This window comes from Ptychodera flava, assembly GCF_041260155.1.
Source record: "Ptychodera flava strain L36383 chromosome 3 unlocalized genomic scaffold, AS_Pfla_20210202 Scaffold_25__1_contigs__length_14229661_pilon, whole genome shotgun sequence".
In the NCBI taxonomy this organism is placed as follows: domain Eukaryota; kingdom Metazoa; phylum Hemichordata; class Enteropneusta; family Ptychoderidae; genus Ptychodera; species Ptychodera flava.
This window is the reverse complement of record NW_027248279.1, coordinates 11434511-11455376: the sequence shown is the minus strand read 5'-3', so window position 1 is coordinate 11455376 and position 20866 is coordinate 11434511. Positions and strand designations below refer to the sequence as shown.

At 37.1% G+C, this 20866-nt stretch overlaps 2 protein-coding genes and 1 long non-coding RNA gene across 3 annotated transcripts in view; 1 reads left to right on the top strand and 2 right to left on the bottom strand.

Moving 5' to 3' along the window:
• The window catches only part of LOC139125242 (uncharacterized), a 214571-nt gene that overhangs the window by 94620 nt on the left and 99085 nt on the right, over positions 1-20866 (bottom strand). The window lies entirely within an intron of this gene.
• LOC139125425 (cell adhesion molecule 2-like) lies at positions 163-20409 on the bottom strand. Its single transcript, XM_070691508.1, has 6 exons — positions 20310-20409; positions 19200-19574; positions 3067-3384; positions 2487-2732; positions 919-960; positions 163-359 (listed from the first exon to the last, which is right to left on the bottom strand). Exons 1-6 carry the CDS (start codon positions 20347-20349, stop codon positions 163-165), a joined length of 1218 nt encoding a protein of 405 aa, XP_070547609.1. The 5' UTR covers positions 20350-20409.
• LOC139125485 (uncharacterized) lies at positions 6404-11372 on the top strand. The gene is made up of 2 exons (XR_011550244.1): positions 6404-6524; positions 9467-11372. It is a non-coding gene; the product is annotated as an uncharacterized lncRNA (long non-coding RNA).

The window sequence follows — 20866 nt, the reverse complement described above, 5'->3', positions numbered from 1 at the left end:
TCATGTTTGTTTTTCACTGTATTTTCGAGGAATCTTAGTAAAAAGACGCTTTATTTGAAAGAAACAAATATTGGCAACTTAAAGGTGCTTACACGGTCTTTGAAAGATAATCATAAAAATGCTGCAAATACAATACCAAATGTAATTCATGTCAAGCACTGGCTAAGCTCTTGTCAATTGAGACGGTGCTCTACACTTGACATATTCAAGCCTTACCTTTTTCACCAGAACTCTTAAGCCATGACCATTAATAAACAATAAGCTGAATGTCAAGATGAGTAGTGCCAGTGTTATAGCAAATAGGCAGCCGAAGACGATTGACAACGTATTACTGCACTCACAGGGCTGACGGGGAAACACTACAGATTTGGAAAACAAAAAAATGTTACACGTTGTCTGTCTGCTTTGCATTGAGTCTGTTCTGTACGATGTCAAAAATGAAACCGTCTGCTCCTTACTTTGAGATGTAAAAAGGCGCTGGATTCACCTCCTTACTGTATCGAAAATACTCTGTGAAAAGTTGAGTAATGTTCTCGCTTGTTTTTAAGGTCACGTGATAATCCGTCGTCGCCGCTACAGTTGACTGGCCTAAGTGTAAAACGGCATTAAAAGTCCCCTGAACAACTGTTTGCCATAGGCTGACTTCGCTCTTTAGTGGATTAAGCCTGAACAGCAGCATCGTACACTTTCAATGGAATAAATTTCAAAGATGAAATCACGAAGCCTAAATACATTTGGGTAGTTTCAGTTGTGAACTAAATATAACAAATGAAACAATAGTCAAATAGAAAGGCAATACCGCACGTTTTAACGCTCTATAACCTATTTCTATGGAGTAATGACATGCGCATCAGAATTATTAAGCGAATCATATATTGATAGTTACTGGCAATGATGGATAAGCGTCAGTTTCCTTACCGGAATAAGTATTTCCCGTCGGATTAGCAACGGTTGGTATATCTGTAAACAGAACAGTTTGAGAGCAATATTTGGTATACGCTGCATTTATGAGAAATCAGGGAAAATTAAAAAAATTATTTACGAAAACCAGTACTAGATTTTATACATATTATGAGCAACGTGACTTTGATCACAGTAAATTCATAATTTCCTATCTCTCGTTTAAAGCATCGAAGCTCAATAAGCAGTGTTCTTAAAGACACATGTTCAAGTTTTATTATATACATTACATTTTAACACTAAGAGGCACTGAGCTAAGACCACAGGCGACCCATAAAGTATTACTGAGATTTTCACTCTGTTTTCTCTATCATTTTCTCTCCTTTCTTCATGCTCTGACTGATCGGAGTAAATAAAATAAATGGTTTATATAACCTAACCTAGCCTCTGTGACTCTTTATTTATTTTACACTCCATTACATGGACGTATATCTCTCATACACACATGCTGTAATTAATTAGTCAACACAACTAATTATGCTAATCCGTGGACTTATCAGAGGTTGGTCAACATCGGAAAGATAGTGATGTTAATGAAAAAGGAGTAACCATTCCTATCTTTCGCGATGTTGACCAACCCGTAAAATCCCTGATAAGTCCACGGATTAGCATAATTAGTTGTGTTGACTAATTAATTACAGCATGTGTGTATGAGAGATATACGTCCATGTAATGGAGTGTAAAATAAATAAAGAGTCACAGAGGCTAGGTTAGGTTATATAAACCATTTATTTTATTTACTCCGATCAGTCGGAGCATGAAGAAAGGAGAGAAAATGATAGAGAAAACAGAGTGAAAATCTCAGTAACACTTTATGGGTCGCCTGTGTTAAGACAAGTAATACGAATGACATTAATTTTTTCGGAGGTTTGTATTGAACCGGTAAGATGCATGTTGCTTGATGATCTTGATTATTGAATGCTAAGAAAGACTGCTGTCTCAATATTTTCATTTAAACGAGACCCTTTAGCCTTTTACAGCAGTAAAAAAGAACATTTGATAATCCGAAGTGAAGAATCACAATTAATAATTTTAGAAAGGGTATCATTAAAAAAGCGGTAGCATTAATCACTTTCATGAAGACATGGTGCCACTTCTACCTAATGCAGAACTTTGCCATATAATTTGCTTCAAATCAATTAAATCCCATGATACATATCTGCGATACACAGAACAATTTTACAAATTGATATTATGATGTCCTTTTTACACAAATGGTTTTGTAATAACCGTACATGACTAATTATTGACAAAGTGGACTTCACGAAAAGTGCATGAGACGATGCATAATTAATCCTACTATTTAAAACAACCGTATTATCTAAGGTTACAAATCAAAAAGATTTATTAAATGCAATATCTCAAATCATTGCAGCATTATTCGGATACCATGAATGAAAGAAATCCCCCATTTAAACAAAAATAATTGTTCTGTTTTTAATAATTCATAATATCCCTCAACATATGGCAAGGCGATAACATTCTGTTACGCTTTTGGACCATCGATAATGAACTTGTTCACTAACGTGTTTTTTTCACGACTTCTGTCAGTGATGTTTCTCCCTTTGTATTACTTGCATTACATGTCACAGTGACTTCATCATCACCATCTTCATCTGTCAATGTCCATGTCCTCGAATTACCTCCAGTCTGTCCATCATCACTCTCCCAGGAATATGTGATCTCACCAGGATTAGCACTTGCATCACATTCCACAGTTGCTGTGTTGTCTTCCCAGCTTTTAAAACCAATGGCGTGGATTACAGGGGCATCTGAAATTTGAATTGCCATTTATTTATGAAGTAACAGAAGATATGATTCTGATTGAACATGTAATAATTGTAATGCTAAAACCACAACGTAAACAATCAAGAATTGTAAAATGTAAACATATATTGGTACATAGAGCAAAACTTTAGAAAAAAAAACAAACAAAACGGATGATCTTTGCCTTTTTGCCTTAGAATCTACCACTTCACGCCACCACATGATGTCTAAATTTGTTTCGATTGTTTAGGATATAAGTAAGATGCCTACGATTTTATTCACGACATAGAGAATGGTTTTGAAATATGAAGTCTGTGCAAACAGCAAATTTCAACCTACGTTGCACATTCATCAAAATCTGTGAACTTCTTGGTGGCAAGCTTGCATGTTGAAATGATTCACATTTCAGATATTGTTGGTCATCAGAAGCATTGAATGCATACATAAGACGACTTTCTGTGTCGTAGAGTCTGGTGTCATTTCCAGTTTCTGTTATTGTGTTGTTACTAAAATGTGTGATGTCAATGTCTCCTATTGTCCACAGTAGATCAGCTGGAGGGTTCCCGGATGTTGTTGTGCATAGAATGATTTCCTCACAAACTGCTTCAACATCTTTTGGAACGTCAGATTCATGGATGGCGACACTGGTCACTTGGTCTGAAAATCAGTGCATGATGATTAACAACTGTTTCTTTGCAAGGGAATACGATAGACTTTCACACCCAAAAGACCTTGGATCAGATTTCTCACACGAGTTGGGGATATTTTGCGTCACACTCGCCTGAGGTTTGTGTGAGACAAAATACCCCAACTCGTGTGAGCAGGTCCTTGGTGTATGAGATTCTTTTTCTCACATGACCCCAAAATGCGTTCAAGTCTTACTGGAAACGTTGAATGTTTAACTGTATCAGTGACCACCCTACTTCGTGGCCATCAAGTATTCCATGTCATTAACGCGAATTCCGAGGTAAACAACAACGCACACCATCATCCAAAATCGTGACAATGCTATCCCCGTACTCTGATCTGCTTACCTTGTAGTTCTGGTCATCATCGTGTTACTCATCGTGCTATTGGATATTTTGTGCGTGGAACGAAAGGCAGCTGTTTATCATCCAATCAGAGCTCGTGTAATATTTATGAGATTTCTGATTTCTAGATCTGAACACACTAGAGTGTGGGAATGATTTTTCCCACACCGTTGATCCCACACTCCCAGTGGCCCAGAAATGTGAGAAAGATATTTTCCAAGTAAAGCTCAGATACTTCCTCAGTAGTACATGAGACAGTATAGGACACTTGGGTAAGTTAGGGGGTCTTTTTGGGGGGGAAAGATATAGAACACTTGGGTAACTTAGGGGGTCTTTTTTTCTTTTTTTCTTTTTTTTGGAAAGATATAGACCACTGTCATGGTCGACTGGTACAAACGTACGTCTCCTTGGTGATGGAAAGACCCCCTAGCCTAGTGAAAATAGATATAGACCCCTTTGGAAAGATATAGACCACTTTTTGCCTGGGCTTATAGATCACTTTTAAAAAGATATAGATCACTTTTAAAAAGATATAGACCACTTTTAAAAAGCTATAGATCACTTTTTGCCTGGGCTTAAATATCACTTTTAAATAGATATAGATCACTTTTAAAAAGATATAGATCACTGTCATGGCCGCCTGGTAGAAACGTACGTCTCCTAGGTGATGAAGACCCCCTACACTAGTGAAAATAGATGGGCTCGATCACTCTGTGCAGGAGCCTGCTGTATTGTTGACCGCGGAGTGACGTCACTTTCACCTCACGCACGCGAGTGAGGTGAATTGGGATTTGACTATACAGGACAGTGAACAATGCAGAAATTATGTGACAAAGGACAGAACTTAGTGTTTATCATTGACATAATGTTGAAACTTTGAATACTGGTGTAAAGGTTGAAAAATCCACACTTCAATATTTTGTTCTCACGGCAGTGTGACGCAAAAATGACGTGAAAAACCGCAAGTTCCCGGATGTCCGCGGTCAAGAATACGAGTGGTTTTTTTTTTCGCGGAGCAGCACAACTTCGAGCCGAACAAGCAATGTAGGATTGTGGCACATAGGTTATTTGCTTCAGAAGTTGAAAAACTTGGGAAAGTAGCGCACTACCTGGCCCTCATTTGATGAAGATAAATCCTATGGCTGCTTTCGGAGCTTATTCACAGCAGGGTAGTGATGTACATATGATGTCATATTCACAATAGTTTTAATTCTTACATGGAATATAACAACCTTTTCTCAATAACCAACATTGGGTTTCCGAGCAGGCCATTCCTGTGAAACTGCGCTGACTACTTTGGTAAGCAGTTGGTCACTTGACATTGATCAAGGAAATGTGATTGGTGCTGTTCTGTTAGATTTAAGTAAGGCATTCGATCTTGTCAATCATAATGTTTTACTTTCAAAACTTAAGCTTTACGGATGTACAGATCATGCACTGTCACTTTTTAAATCCTATTTGACTTCACGAAAACAATTTGTAAAATTCCAAGGTCGCTGTTCTAATATCACAAATTTGGAGGTTGGCGTTCCACAGGGATCGATTCTCGGCCCTCTACTATTCATTACCTACGTCAATGATTTGCCACTGTATTTGAAAAACTCAAAATCAACATCATTTGCTGATGACACCACAATTTATGTTACTGGTAATAATATTGGAAAAATTACGACGGCACTTAACACAGATCTTACGAACATGCGTGACTGGTGCTTGAACAATAGATTATGTATAAATGCAAACAAATCAAAGTCTATGTTAATAGCATCTGCGCACAAACGTTCTCACTTGAATGCGCAGTCTCTGTCTGTTTCTGTAAATAATATAAATTTAGACTGTGCTAAGAGCGAAAAACTACTTGGTGTCATGATAAACCATACACTGGATTGGTCTGACCATATCCGATCGATTGAATCTACAGTTAAGCCCAAATTATATCTTTTATCAAGAGTCAAACGATTCTTGACTCTACATTCAAGGAAGATATTTTATTGTAGTTTTATTTTACCTTACCTTTGTTACTGCTCTATTGTTTGGGGTTCAACATCAAATACTAATTTACAGATTTTAGAGCGTCTACAAAGACGTGCAATTCGTATTATTCTCGATACTGATTCCAGTGTGCCAACCAAGGATCTTTATCATAGATTAAGATGGTTACCACTCGCTTTTAAAATTCAATTAAACAGGCTGGTCCTAGTTTTTAAAGCTAAGAAAAAGCTCGCACCAAGCAATATTAATGAACTTTTTAACGAATACCGTCCTTCGAGAAACCTACGATCTGCAAATAAGCATCTTTTAGATATTCCAAGAGCAAGAACAGAGTTTTTCAGAAAGTCTTTTCAAGTAACAGGTGCAATTGAATTTAATAATTTACCTTTTTATCTTAGGGAACTGGAAGATGTTAATGATTTTAAAAAGGCTTGTCATAATTATTTATTAACCAAGTACATCGAAACTTGTTAATGCTGTTTTCTCACGCACTGTATCATTTCTTGCGTGATTTGTACTGTGTTTCTTTTAATGTTTGATTGTATTTGTGTTTCGTTTCTTTTTGTGTCTCGACCTTCATGAAAAGAGGTTTTCGTAACCTATGGAGTTATCGAGATTAATAAATAAAGTTTAAATAAAATAAAATAAAATACACCATACGTACAGCAGTCACATTGGATACGAGCGAGTCTTCCCGACTTTGCTGCAAATATCAGGGAACAATTGACATTCTTTGCAGTCAGCATGGACGATAAGATGTCAAGGGATAATGTGGTAAGTTCATTTGCTATATATTTCATTAATTTTCATTTTCTTCGATCTAATACATCATGTGTTTTTTGTTCTACGTTGATATGCAGTATCGAATTGACCTGGCGTCGTCTGTCAAACAAGTTGGGAGGGGGCGCAGGGGCATGTACATTCACGATTTCAACAGTTGTATTGATATATTATCATTCTGCAACATTCGATAAAGAAGTAGGTAGTATGAGAAATGTGAAATTTTGCCTTTAAAATGTAAACTAACGGAGCGATGCCGTACTGTACCGCACTGTCCAGTGTACGCGGCGCTAGCGCCATGCCACGAGGCATGCAGTACAGTGCATGTTGTCCGTCAACACGTTACACTTGGCGACGAATACGAGTTTGAAGGAAGAGGTTGGAAAACAGTGTTTAATTTTTTAATAATGTTTATAATGTTTCAAGTTCATTGGATCAAATCTATCAATTTTTAAAGAGAACTGACATATCCATTACGGTAGTCGATAGAATAACATGCAAGCGCTAGGAGAAACTCGAGTGATACCGTCCGTGTGTACTAATGACCCGCGAGATAATAATACTGTTTGCGGTCGATCGTCCGGTACTCGCGTAAATCATGGAGTGAAAAATGTGATGATTTCATAAGTATGGTACTAATTTTTATCCTCTCCTTGCCTTCTCAAAAGAATAGCAGTGAATCCCTTTCATCGGCGATGATTGAGAGTCAAAATTGTTGTAAGGAAGAGTGTTTTAACCGCCGATTTCCATGGAAAGAAATTGGTGGAATTTGTCGATCTGCAGTGCATGCATGCGGTCGATCGCCGCGCTGCCAAAATAATCCAGCATAGAACAAAAGGTAACCTGTCAATCATCCAGGGGTCTCTGCGAAATTGTTACAATGTTTCAGTTGTTCCATTCGACATCACCCCAGCTGACATCGCGATCGTTCTGCAATGGGACTTATGCCGAGGTTGTTTACAACTAACTAGAAGGCCTCCATTGGGCATCTTTCCACTTCTGCAATTCTGTGTCCATAGAAATTGTGTAACCATTTCAGTCGGATTGAAAGTTAGAAGTCACTCACAATCTGCAGTATGTTCAACCCGTGAAACAGTGATAGTTTGTATTCAACACCACACGCACACCGTCTTGGTCACACGTACACCACGGTCCCGCTTTAGAGGGACCGATCGTGTGGTTACTTGTCCATCAATGCCTCTTAACTACCCTTAGGCTTATAAAACTGCATTGACTATAATGACAGGAAATCAAAATTAATGAAATATCACAGAAGCAGCACTGGTGACGCTTAAAATGTTTATTTCGATGGTTAAACTGTTGGCGTATAACACTCCTCTGATCAGTCTCCTCTGATGTGATTCTACAGGTCATGCAATGTACTACATAGTACATAGCACGCTGCGCCGATGGGGCTACGCTAGCTCCGGGCCCGGAGCTAATTGATGTGCAGGCTAGGTCTGTTTTCTGTACCTTTGATGATGTATATATGAGAAAGTCTGACCTATTTTGAAAATTAGGTCCTGAATCGATCCGTGATGTTAAGTTATCGCAGCGATGTTGAAACTTTACAACAATTTCTTTTGATAAACATGCAGCACGGTACCGCAGCGAACGTATCTTGGGCTAAAGAAAGTGGGAAACCGCTTTAAACAAGCAAAAGAAAAAATAAATCTGCCCTCTTCTAATCCCACTGTTGAGTAGAGGACACGTCCAGCAATTTTCAAAACTGCTTTAAGAAAGAAACTGGAAGCTGTGCATGGGCTAGAACTGGAAGCACATACTTTGTAAACAGACGCAACGGGTCACCTACACGCGACTAGGTCAATGTCTAGCAAGGGAGAGAGACTTTGTAACAAATTTTTGATCGACAGTCACTCAGTGTGCATGATACCGGAAACTTTCTATGCACAAAGTCCGTGCTGTATGCTGCGCTGTGTACTAAGTCTATTGTTTATTATGGCGGTCGGCCGGGGCAATCGAAATTGGCCGCTGTTTTGATGTCATTTCAAACGTCTCCTATCTGATCTACCGTCTGGTTATAAATGTTCACAAACTTCGTTTGTTTCTTAAAATTGAATATGTTATCCTGATAAAGTGGTAAACTGTACAATCACAATTTCTTTAACAAGTTACAATGTCAGACGTGATTTTTTTTCACGCAAAGTAGTAAGTATTAAGCAAACGCCTAGCTAGCTACCCAATTTTTACTGTTGTTCTGCGTTTAGTTCAAAGTTCATTGACTTTAGCACCAAATGTAAGGTGACACTGAAACACAAAGGAAATTATGCCGTGTTTTGAATGAGAGCTTGCATAGTTAAAAGCAATGACTACTATATCACCTTGTTTATACTTGTTTTAAATTCTGTTTCAGACCTGTGTTCCTAAGGTAGAAAAAAAAAACCTGTGAAAATGACGATAACTGTGAAGTTTAAATAAAGTAACTAATCAAACAAACAAAAAATCTAAGATTTGATCGTTTCACAATATTTCTTTCCTGTCAATGAACAAGAGCTTCAAACAAATCACACCCACTGATGTAAATTGCAAGCAAATTCATATTAAACACACACAGCCACATTATGTATACAATACTTTACTTTTATTTTGTGCTATTATTTGTATTCAGTATTATTTGCTTGCTTTAATTGTTATAGTCACCTTTACTAAATTTGAAATAATTTTTTGTTATGCAGTGCCATATTTTTATTTATAATGTCGATGGATTTTTAAAGAGAAAATCACCTCATTGTAATATTTTGTTTTTTTTTTCAAATTTTTATCTATTACCTTCTCCACTATACTTATACAAAACCATGGGGGAGGGGGGTTAATCACATAATCTGGTGCAGATTGAGATTTATTTTCCATGCATTCAGCTGTTTAACTCTCCATGAATTTCATTACACTCTTCTGATAATTTATCTTCTTTTCAGGTGGCTGTTGATTCTAATCTGCTGATCGCCAAGAAATAACTAGGTTGTACACGTGAGACTTTCATCATTAGAAACTCATCCCTAGGTTGATGCCAGTGAAATAATCGTGTCTCAAGGAACGTACAGGTGACCATCTACTCCATCCCACTCCAACCCGTCCTCCTTCCAGAATACTGTATCTGTGAAACATTCAACATCAAAGGTTTTCGTCATGGACTATTATTTCTGCAAAAATACTTGACTCATATTTGGACATATTTGAAGGACATTTTCAAAGCTTGGGAGAATAATCGTTTTGTTCGTGAGAAGATACAATCAGTCATTGTGACACAATATTTCCTTGCTTCACAACTAAAATATGATACATCAGGAAAGTAATGTGGATCCATAGTAATATTTGTATGTTCCAACGCAGTCATTGAAGTATTCATCATGGAAATTTAGGTTAGATACAGTAGTTAATTGTCACTGAGAAACAATGTTTGGGTCACAGAGTAGGAAAAGAGCATGGAATATTATTTGAAGATCAGTTGAAAGCAGAACTATGGTTCAATACTTAGAAGGTACCTTTCAGGTTATGTTTTATTTCTGTCATCATGAAGAAATAAAGTCAACTGTATGGGGAAATCATGTCAACTTGTGAAGTATGTGGTATCTCACCATGCACTTGGACAACCGTATTTCTATTACTGTTTTTTTCCTTTACATTGAAGCCCCCACCCTAACCCCACACAAGATCTTTTAAATATAGAAAAATAAATACACTGCTAATCCTAAGAAATTGTTTTACCCATAGCTTTCTTCTTTCATTGATATGATTTGGTTTGATGTCCACATGTTTAGAAAAGGTCTGCAAGTACAGCTTCTGCTACTTAATAGCTTAATCATGAAAAAAGAGCACAATATCATAATACAGGCTACACTGAGTGAAATAATAAGAGGACCAGACTATCACCTGTTCCGTTCTCACTGAATAATACCTTTTACTGACAAGAAATTTGTGGTAATGTACAAACCTAGTACTGTAACAATTCAACCTTTCTATTCACTCTCTGAATTCAATTCAACGATATCCCTCTACTTGCAGTATCCCCTTTTTCATCCTATACAAGGAGTCTTTCTCAGAATTCAAAAACAAACTAACATAGAATTCATCCCTAAGAATTAAGAGCAGATGAATCTCTCTTCAGATTCACACCTTAAGGAGAATATATCACATTATTGCATTCATACTATAGATTGAGTCCCCCCCCTCCCTTAACCAAAATTTATCCATAAGTTAAATGGATGAGTTGCAACACTTATAGCTTATAGCACAGATACAACCATCATGAGGGTTTGTAGATTGCACTCAAAAGAATTATTGTAAATGTTATTTTATAGCCATGACATCTATGTAAAGTGCTATTCTTTCAAGTTATTCGAGGTTGATGAAAGAAGTGTAGTGAAGTGTTTTTCACAATTTTCATGTATGTTCCAGCAATTCACTGTATAATTTAAAAAAAAATACTTTTTCAAAACATTAAATTCAGTAGATTTAAAATTGATCTTGCTTATAGGTAGTTTGACAATTTGAAAAAATCTCCTAATCACTATTTTTGCAAATGTATTCTAATCATTCTGTTTGTAAGACTTGTAGTTGTATATTTCAGACACTTTCTATAGTCTTTAAATGTATGTGATTCATATTTGCAAATGAAAACAAAGAAAGAAGAGGCTACATTCCCCCCCCTTAAAAACTTCAAATATTGAATTTGAAATTGAACATGGCAGATCAACAGTTTGTTTTGTTTTTAAATTGCACCTTTCATGTCTTTTTACATGGTAACGCAGCAACAAAAAAGCAGTTTCTGGTTTATCTTTTGAAATGCAATAAACCAAAGTCAATTTAGTTCATTTGAACTGATTCAGTGGTTGGTTTGAATTTATTTGTTGATGTTTGTGTGTAAACATTTGTTGAATGAGTAAGAATGTTCGTTTGTTTGTGTGCTTGTGTGTGTGTGTGTGTGTGTGTGTGTGTGTGTGTGTGCATGTGTGTCCTCTTGTCTGAAGGCCAAAAAGTGGGCCCTGCTGCCCCGAGGGCCATCTAGGAAGATTGGTCGATGAATGAGATCACACTTTCCCTGTTTATGGATTCCCTCCACCCCTCTTTACCCTTTGAAGGCCCCTCAGCCCCCCAGGGCCTTATTTTGCCCTCCCTCTGTCTGGAAATGAGAACATCCTTGTTTTGTTTTTTTTGGTATTGTTGTTGTATGCCTCCCTGACATTCCAAATAGTGAAACAGCAATGAATCGTTTTAGACTTCCTCTGTTAACGTGGGTGCAGTTTTTTTCAAATTAAATCAAAGACATGCTCTGCAAGACAAATATATCTATTTATTAGACAACTGAATCAAAAGTGTCAAAACATGAACAATAGTTTTCGCAGCTTTTTTCTTCCTCTTTTAACTTGATCGGTTAATGTAACACCATTCATCTTTTTTCTCCGTAGCAGTTGCTTCGATAAATTGAAAAAAAAAAAACACTCCCCAAATCTTGGACCATTTCAGGTAAAAATCTATAATTATCAGGAGCATAAAAAAGGATTAACTTTTTTCTTTACTTGTGTTGGTAGAATGGGACCCATTCCATCATTTAAATAAGTGTCTGTTTGAAACATTTTCAAAATTTCTAATAGAGGCAAATGATTCATTCAAATGAACCTATAATTTCTTGGCTGAGGGGGAACATCAAAGAAAAAAGGCCCTCGGGGCAACGGGGCCTTAATAAAGTCCCGCAGGGCCTATATCAAAACAAGTGTAATTCAATTCAATGGTAAGGAGAACTCTTTTAATTTGGCCCTCGGGGCAGAGGGGCCTACTTTTTGGCCCCTAGGTCACAAGGGCCATGCACATTCACATACACAGACACAGAAACAAATCAACACCAAGTCACTAAAGATTCATTTCAACTTTTAATAACAAATAGCTGTAACTTTTAATGATTTTCCCCTTCAGTATTAAATTGTTTTTGGTTAATACCAACTACGGTTTCTGTTTTAATCTCCAACGCAATGGTCTTGAGATACAGAGTGATGAGCTTATCAGCTTGGCTGGTACATGTGTAGACTGCACTGATACTGTTTGTAAATTTATTTTTGTTACACTAACATTTTACATTTCAAACGAAGAATTTTTTGAAAGATTAAACAGTTGTAGTTTCAGTATGCTCTTGCAAAGTAGAACAAAGTAGAACTTGCAACTGATATACAAATCTATCATTTCACGGGAAAATAATTAAGAATATATGTGCTACCTGCCCTTTTTATTCCGTTCACTTTAATTCATTGGATACGGCAAATTCAATATTTGAAGTTTTTAAGGGGGGGGGGGAATGTAGCCTCTTCTTTCTTTGTTTTCATTTGCAAATATGAATCACATACATTTAAAGACTATAGAAAGTGTCTGAAATATACAACTACAAGTCTTACAAACAGAATGATTAGAATACATTTGCAAATATAGTGATTAGGAGATTTTTTCAAATTGTCAAACTACCTATATTAAAGCAAGATCAATTTTAAATCTACTGAATTTAATGTTTTGAAAAAGTATTTTTTTTAAAAAAAATTATACAGTGAATTGCTGGAACATACATGAAAATTGTGAAAAACACTTCACTACACTTCTTTCATCAACCTCGAATAACTTGAAAGAATAGCACTTTACATAGATGTCATGGCTATAAAATAACATTTACAATAATTCTTTTGAGTGCAATCTACAAACCCTCATGATGGTTGTATCTGTGCTATAAGCTATAAGTGTTGCAACTCATCCATTTAACTTATGGATAAATTTTGGTTAAGGGAGGGGGGGGACTCAATCTATAGTATGAATGCAAGAATGTGATATATTCTCCTTAAGGTGTGAATCTGAAGAGAGATTCATCTGCTCTTAATTCTTAGGGATGAATTCTATGTTAGTTTGTTTTTGAATTCTGAGAAAGACTCCTTGTATAGGATGAAAAAGGGGATACTGCAAGTAGAGGGATATCGTTGAATTGAATTCAGAGAGTGAATAGAAAGGTTGAATTGTTACAGTACTAGGTTTGTACATTACCACAAATTTCTTGTCAGTAAAAGGTATTATTCAGTGAGAACGGAACAGGTGATAGTCTGGTCCTCTTATTTTTCACTCAGTGTAGCCTGTATTATGATATTGTGCTCTTTTTTCATGATTAAGCTATTAAGTAGCAGAAGCTGTACTTGCAGACCTTTTCTAAACATGTGGACATCAAACCAAATCATATCAATGAAAGAAGAAAGCTATGGGTAAAACAATTTCTTAGGATTAGCAGTGTATTTATTTTTCTATATTTAAAAGATCTTGTGTGGGGTTAGGGTGGGGGGCTTCAATGTAAAGGAAAAAAACAGTAATAGAAATACGGTTGTCCAAGTGCATGGTGAGATACCACATACTTCACAAGTTGACATGATTTCCCCATACAGTTGACTTTATTTCTTCATGATGGCAGAAATAAAACATAACCTGAAAGGTACCTTCTAAGTATTGAACCATAGTTCTGCTTTCAACTGATCTTCAAATAATATTCCATGCTCTTTTCCTACTCTGTGACCCAAACATTGTTTCTCAGTGACAATTAACTACTGTATCTAACCTAAATTTCCATGATGAATACTTCAATGACTGCGTTGGAACATACAAATATTACTATGGATCCACATTACTTTCTGATGTATCATATTTTAGTTGTGAAGCAAGGAAATATTGTGTCACAATGACTGATTGTATCTTCTCACGAACAAAACGATTATTCTCCCAAGCTTTGAAAATGTCCTTCAAATATGTCCAAATATGAGTCAAGTATTTTTGCAGAAATAATAGTCCATGACGAAAACCTTTGATGTTGAATGTTTCACAGATACAGTATTCTGGAAGGAGGACGGGTTGGAGTGGGATGGAGTAGATGGTCACCTGTACGTTCCTTGAGACACGATTATTTCACTGGCATCAACCTAGGGATGAGTTTCTAATGATGAAAGTCTCACGTGTACAACCTAGTTATTTCTTGGCGATCAGCAGATTAGAATCAACAGCCACCTGAAAAGAAGATAAATTATCAGAAGAGTGTAATGAAATTCATGGAGAGTTAAACAGCTGAATGCATGGAAAATAAATCTCAATCTGCACCAGATTATGTGATTAACCCCCCTCCCCCATGGTTTTGTATAAGTATAGTGGAGAAGGTAATAGATAAAAAATTTGAAAAAAAACCATAATAGTACAATGAGGTGATTTTCTCTTTAAAAATCCATCGACATTATAAATAAAAATATGGCACTGCATAACAAAAAATTATTTCAAATTTAGTAAAGGTGACTATAACAATTAAAGCAAGCAAATAATACTGAATACAAATAATAGCACAAAATAAAAGTAAAGTATTGTATACATAATGTGGCTGTGTGTGTTTAATATGAATTTGCTTGCAATTTACATCAGTGGGTGTGATTTGTTTGAAGCTCTTGTTCATTGACAGGAAAGAAATATTGTGAAACGATCAAATCTTAGATTTTTTTGTTTGATTAGTCACTTTATTTAAACTTTCACAGTTATCGTCATTTTCACAGGTTTATTTTTTTTTTCTACCTTAGGAACACAGGTCTGAAACAGAATTTAAAAAAAGTATAAACAAGGTGATATAGTAGTAATTGCTTTTAACTATGCAAGCTCTCATTCAAAACACGGCATAATTTCCTTTGTGTTTCAGTGTCACCTTACATTTGGGGCTAAAGTCAATGAACTTTGAACTAAACGCAGAACAACAGTAAAAATTGGGTAGCTAGCTAGGCGTTTGCTTAATGCTTACTACTTTGCGTGAAAAAAATCACGTCTGACATTGTAACTTGTTAAAGAAATTGTGATTGTACAGTTTACCACTTTATCAGGATAACATATTCAATTTTAAGAAACAAACGAAGTTTGTGAACATTTATAACCAGACGGTAGATCAGATAGGAGACGTTTGAAATGACATCAAAACAGCGGCCAATTTCGATTGCCCCGGCCGACCGCCATAATAAACAATAGACTTAGTACACAGCGCAGCATACAGCACGGACTTTGTGCATAGAAAGTTTCCGGTATCATGCACACTGAGTGACTGTCGATCAAAAATTTGTTACAAAGTCTCTCTCCCTTGCTAGACATTGACCTAGTCGCGTGTAGGTGACCCGTTGCGTCTGTTTACAAAGTATGTGCTTCCAGTTCTAGCCCATGCACAGCTTCCAGTTTCTTTCTTAAAGCAGTTTAGAAAATTGCTGGACGTGTCCTCTACTCAACAGTGGGATTAGAAGAGGGCAGATTTATTTTTCTTTTGCTTGTTTAAAGCGGTTTCCCACTTTCTTTTAGCCCAAGATACGTTCGCTGCGGTACCGTGCTGCATGTTTATCAAAAGAAATTGTTGTAAAGTTTCAACATCGCTGCGATAACTTAACATCACGATCGATTCAGGACCTAATTTTCAAAATAGGTCAGACTTTCTCATATATACATCATCAAAGGTACAGAAAACAGACCTAGCCTGCACATCAATTAGCTCCGGCCCGGAGCTAGCGTACCCGCGTAGCCCCATCGGCGCAGCGTGCTATGTACTATGTAGTACATGGCATGACCTGTAGAATCACATCAGAGGAGACTGATCAGAGGAGTGGTTATACACCAACAGTTTAACCACCGAAATAAACATTTTAAGCATCACCAGTGCTGCTTCTGTGATATTTCATTAATTTTGTTTTCCTGTCATTATAGTAAATGCAGTTTTATAAGCCTAAGGGTAGTTAAGAGGCATTGATGGACAAGTAACCACACGATCGGTCCCTCTAAGCGGGACCGTGGTGTACGTGTAACCAAGACGGTGTACATGTGGTGTTGAATACAAACTATCACTGTTTCACGGGTTGAACATACTGCAGATTGTGAGTGACTTCTAGCCTTCAATCCAACTGAAATGGTTACACAATTTCTATGGACACAGAATTGCAGAAGTGGAAAGATGCCCAATGGAGGCCTTCTAGTTAGTTGTAAACAAACTCGGCATAAGTCCCATTGCAGAACGATCGCGATGTCAGCTGGGGTGATGTCGAATGGAACAACTGAAACATTGTAACAATTTCGCAGAGACCCCTGGATGATTGACAGGTTACCTTTTGTTCTATGCTGGATTATTTTGGCAGCGCGGCGATCGACCGCATGCATGCACTGCAGATCGACAAATTCCACCAATTTCTTTCCATGGAAATCGGCGGTTAAAAAAGTCTTCCTTACAACAATTTTATCTCTCAATCATCGCCGATGAAAGGGATTCACTGCTATTCTTTTGAGAAGGCAAGGAGAGGATAAAAATTAGTACCATACTTATGAAATCATCACATTTTTCACTCCATGATTTACGCGAGTACCGGACGATCGACCGCAAACAGTATTATTATCTCGCGGGTCATTAGTACACACGGACGGTATCACTCGAGTTTCTCCTAGCGCTTGCATGTTATTCTATCGACTACCGTAATGGATATGTCAGTTCTCTTTAAAAATTGATAGATTTGATCCAATGAACTTGAAACATTATAAACATTATTAAAAAATTAAACACTGTTTTCCAACCTCTTCCTTCAAACTCGTATTCGTCGCCAAGTGTAACGTGTTGACGGACAACATGCACTGTACTGCATGCCTCGTGGCATGGCGCTAGCGCCGCGTACACTGGACAGTGCGGTACAGTACGGCATCGCTCCGTTAGTTTACATTTTAAAGGCAAAATTTCACATTTCTCATACTACCTACTTCTTTATCGAATGTTGCAGAATGATAATATATCAATACAACTGTTGAAATCGTGAATGTACATGCCCCTGCGCCCCCTCCCAACTTGTTTGACAGACGACGCCAGGTCAATTCGATACTGCATATCAACGTAGAACAAAAAACACATGATGTATTAGATCGAAGAAAATGAAAATTAATGAAATATATAGCAAATGAACTTACCACATTATCCCTTGACATCTTATCGTCCATGCTGACTGCAAAGAATGTCAATTGTTCCCTGATATTTGCAGCAAAGTCGGGAAGACTCGCTCGTATCCAATGTGACTGCTGTACGTATGGTGTACATCACTACCCTGCTGTGAATAAGCTCCGAAAGCAGCCATAGGATTTATCTTCATCAAATCAGGGCCAGGTAGTGCGCTACTTTCCCAAGTTTTTCAACTTCTGAAGCAAATAACCTATGTGCCACATTCCTACATTTCTTTTTCGGCTCGAAGTTGTGCTGCTCCGTAAAAAACCCTCGTATTCTTGACCGCGGACATCCAGAACTTGCGGTTTTTCACGTCATTTTTGCGTCACACTGCCGTGAGAACAAAATATTGAAGTGTGGATTTTTCAACCTTTACACCAGTATTCAAAGTTTCAACATTATGTCAATGATAAACACTAAGTTCCGTCCTTTGTCACATAATTTCTGCATTGTTCACTGTCCTGTATAGTCAAATCCCAATTCACCTCACTCGCGTGCGTGAGGTGAAAGTGACGTCACTCCGCGGTCAAGAATACAGCAGGCTCCTGCACAGACTGATCGAGCCCATCTATTTTCACTAGTGTAGGGGGTCTTCATCACCTAGGAGACGTACGTTTCTACCAGGCGGCCATGAACAGTCAGTAATCTATATATTTTTTAAAAGTGATCTATATCGTTTTAAAAGTGATATTTAAGCCCAGGCAAAAAGTGATCTATAGCTTTTTAAAAGTGGTCTATATCTTTTTAAAAGTGATCTATATCTTTTTAAAAGTGATCTATAAGCCCAGGCAAAAAGTGGTCTATATCTTTCCAAAGGGGTCTATATCTATTTTCACTAGGCTAGGGGGTCTTTCCATCACCAAGGAGACGTACGTTTGTACCAGTCGACCATGACAGTGGTCTATATCTTTCCAAAAAAAAAAGAAAAAAAAAAAAAAAAGACCCCCTAAGTTACCCAAGTGTTCTATATCTTTCCCCACCCAAAAAGACCCCCTAACTTACCCAAGTGTTCTATACTGTCTCATGTACTACTACTTTCCTCTCATGTCATCGAGTGATACGATCAGTCAAAACGAAATTATTAACAAATAGTGTTGGGTAGTTGTATCTTCTGAAATATTCTAGTTACCTCGAGCCATGTAAGAAACGAAGCAATCAGAATATTTTCATGCCATAAACTTCCAAAAACACCCATTCTGTTGACATATGGACGACACAGTTCTCTCTGAACAGTTATATTGATGTACCCCAACACGAGATAATATCAGAAAGAAATTCATTACCTCAAGCGTTTTGAGATGTTTAATTAAGTTCCCGAAACTAATTACAGCCGGCGTTTTGTTCTCACCCGTGATTCGATCTTTGTTTGACTTTTTTAAAGTGCAAGGTTTGAGGTTTTAATGTCATTTAGGTCAATAGTCTGTTTGGGGTTTGTGCTTGATATGAACATTGCGATAATTGTTCAAGTTATTTAGTTTTAGATATGCAATGACTTAATGGAAGTCTAGACCAATGCTAATGAGTTCATATATTACGTTAAATGAAAATCAAAGTTCAACTACATATAAATACATGTATCATTTACAAAATGTCATATCCCCCCTGCATCAGTCGGTACTACTCAAAAGCTACCTCAAATGACTTTCACTTACACAACACATACAGTCTTGCTTGAGGAGCTGTTGGACCATCGGCAGTGAAGGGCCAGCAGTCATAGTGTGCGTCTTCATCCAATGTTGCTGAGTCTACAGTGAGTTTGAAGGAATCATTGGTTTGTCCATCACTTTCGACAGAATATACAGTCTCAAATCCCAAGACAAACGTACAACTTCCATCGACATTATAACAGATAGCTATAGTAGACCAACCGACGCTATCATCTCTGCTTCTTCCCCAAACTATGAAATCAATACCAGGACTTGTATCCCATGTAACTGTACAGTTGAAAGACGCAGACTCCCCTGGGTGCACATACACTGTGTTTGAAGGTCCAACGACAGTTGTCTGGGCGTACGAGTGAAGAACAGCTATAAGAGTATCGAAATTTTCCAAAATGTTAAAATCATCAATGTTAAAATTGTAATACGTGTTGGGTACGCAGGAATTCCTTCATTGGCTATTCACTAAATGACGTACCTCTGCCTTGACGTCAAGCTAGAATTATGCTAAACGTCACACACTAACCAATATGGCGGCCAGTGTGAAATAGGTGTCTCGCTAAAACCCGATTTTCTATTGATTTTCAAAACAAAATTGGACAGTCTCAGGTAGATTTAGCGCAGTCTTTCAATTGACAGCCTTTTACACAAAAGTTACACTGTACCTGTATCTATATGTTGTGAAATCTATATAATACAAACATGAATGGCTAGGCTATGCGGGTAGAGGTCCTCAAAAGGCAGTATGGAGGTCAAACGTCGATGACCACAAACTAATAGGGCAAAAATGTATCTAGTCTGATAAAAAGGCACGCTCAGAATGAGTACACCACCAGTAAAGATAAATTTTCATAATGTAGGACATCTGTGAAATTTTAATGTACAGAATTTGCATTCCCCTATAATCAGAGATTGTTCAAAAGTCTCAACAGTCACAGCATGCACATATTTCATACTAGATCATGCTAAAAGAAAAAAAAGGGTGGATATTGTTTGCACACTTTTGGAAATGTAAATACTTAAAAGAAAATGAAAAAAATTCTTTCAAACAAGAAGAACAGAGAGACCCGTTTTAATAAATATAACGACAGAATCTGCACTCACCAAACAACAAAGTAACCCATAATGTGACGATGACAGGCATGATGGTGAGAAGACAGAACCAAACATTCAATACTTCGAATGTCTCTTATCACTGTCAGATCGTGCGTGTTCGTGGCCAATTGTTTGTGCTGTCAGCCGCACCCAATGTTAAAATATAATTGATTAATTGTCGTTGATATAGTGCGATATGTATCAGGCCTCAGTCTGTTAGCTTGCCCTGGCTTGATACTTATATATAAGAACCTGAAGCAAATTCCATACATTAAAATCTACCTATCTGACGATCGCGTGTGTGCGTTAAACTCAATGAATAAGTACCAAACATACTTGATGTGTTCTAATATTTATTGTAATATTTCTCTGCATCTCTGAATCGAGCACTTTACCCCTCTGATAGGATAAAAACTAGTTTTGGAAACTTTTTTCTTATTTCAGAGTAAGGCCAAAGTAATTAAATTCTTGTTTTGCGTCCACTCTAAATGGGAAAAGGTACGCGCCTAAGCGGCTGAAAAACACACACAAGAAAATTAACACAATGTAATTTGATTGCAGCAAAT

Bases quoted from the DNA above. Each gene is read 5' to 3' on its own strand.
- LOC139125425 (XM_070691508.1), bottom strand. From the start codon at position 20,349: ATGCCTGTCATCGTCACATTATGGGTTACTTTGTTGTTTG. The intron at 2,733-3,066 runs GTAGGTTGAAAT...TTCAAATTTCAG, and splicing joins GATTTTGATGAATGTGCAAC to ATGCCCCTGTAATCCACGCC. The intron at 961-2,486 runs GTTAGTGAACAA...TTCTGTTTACAG, and splicing joins AGAAGTCGTGAAAAAAACAC to ATATACCAACCGTTGCTAAT.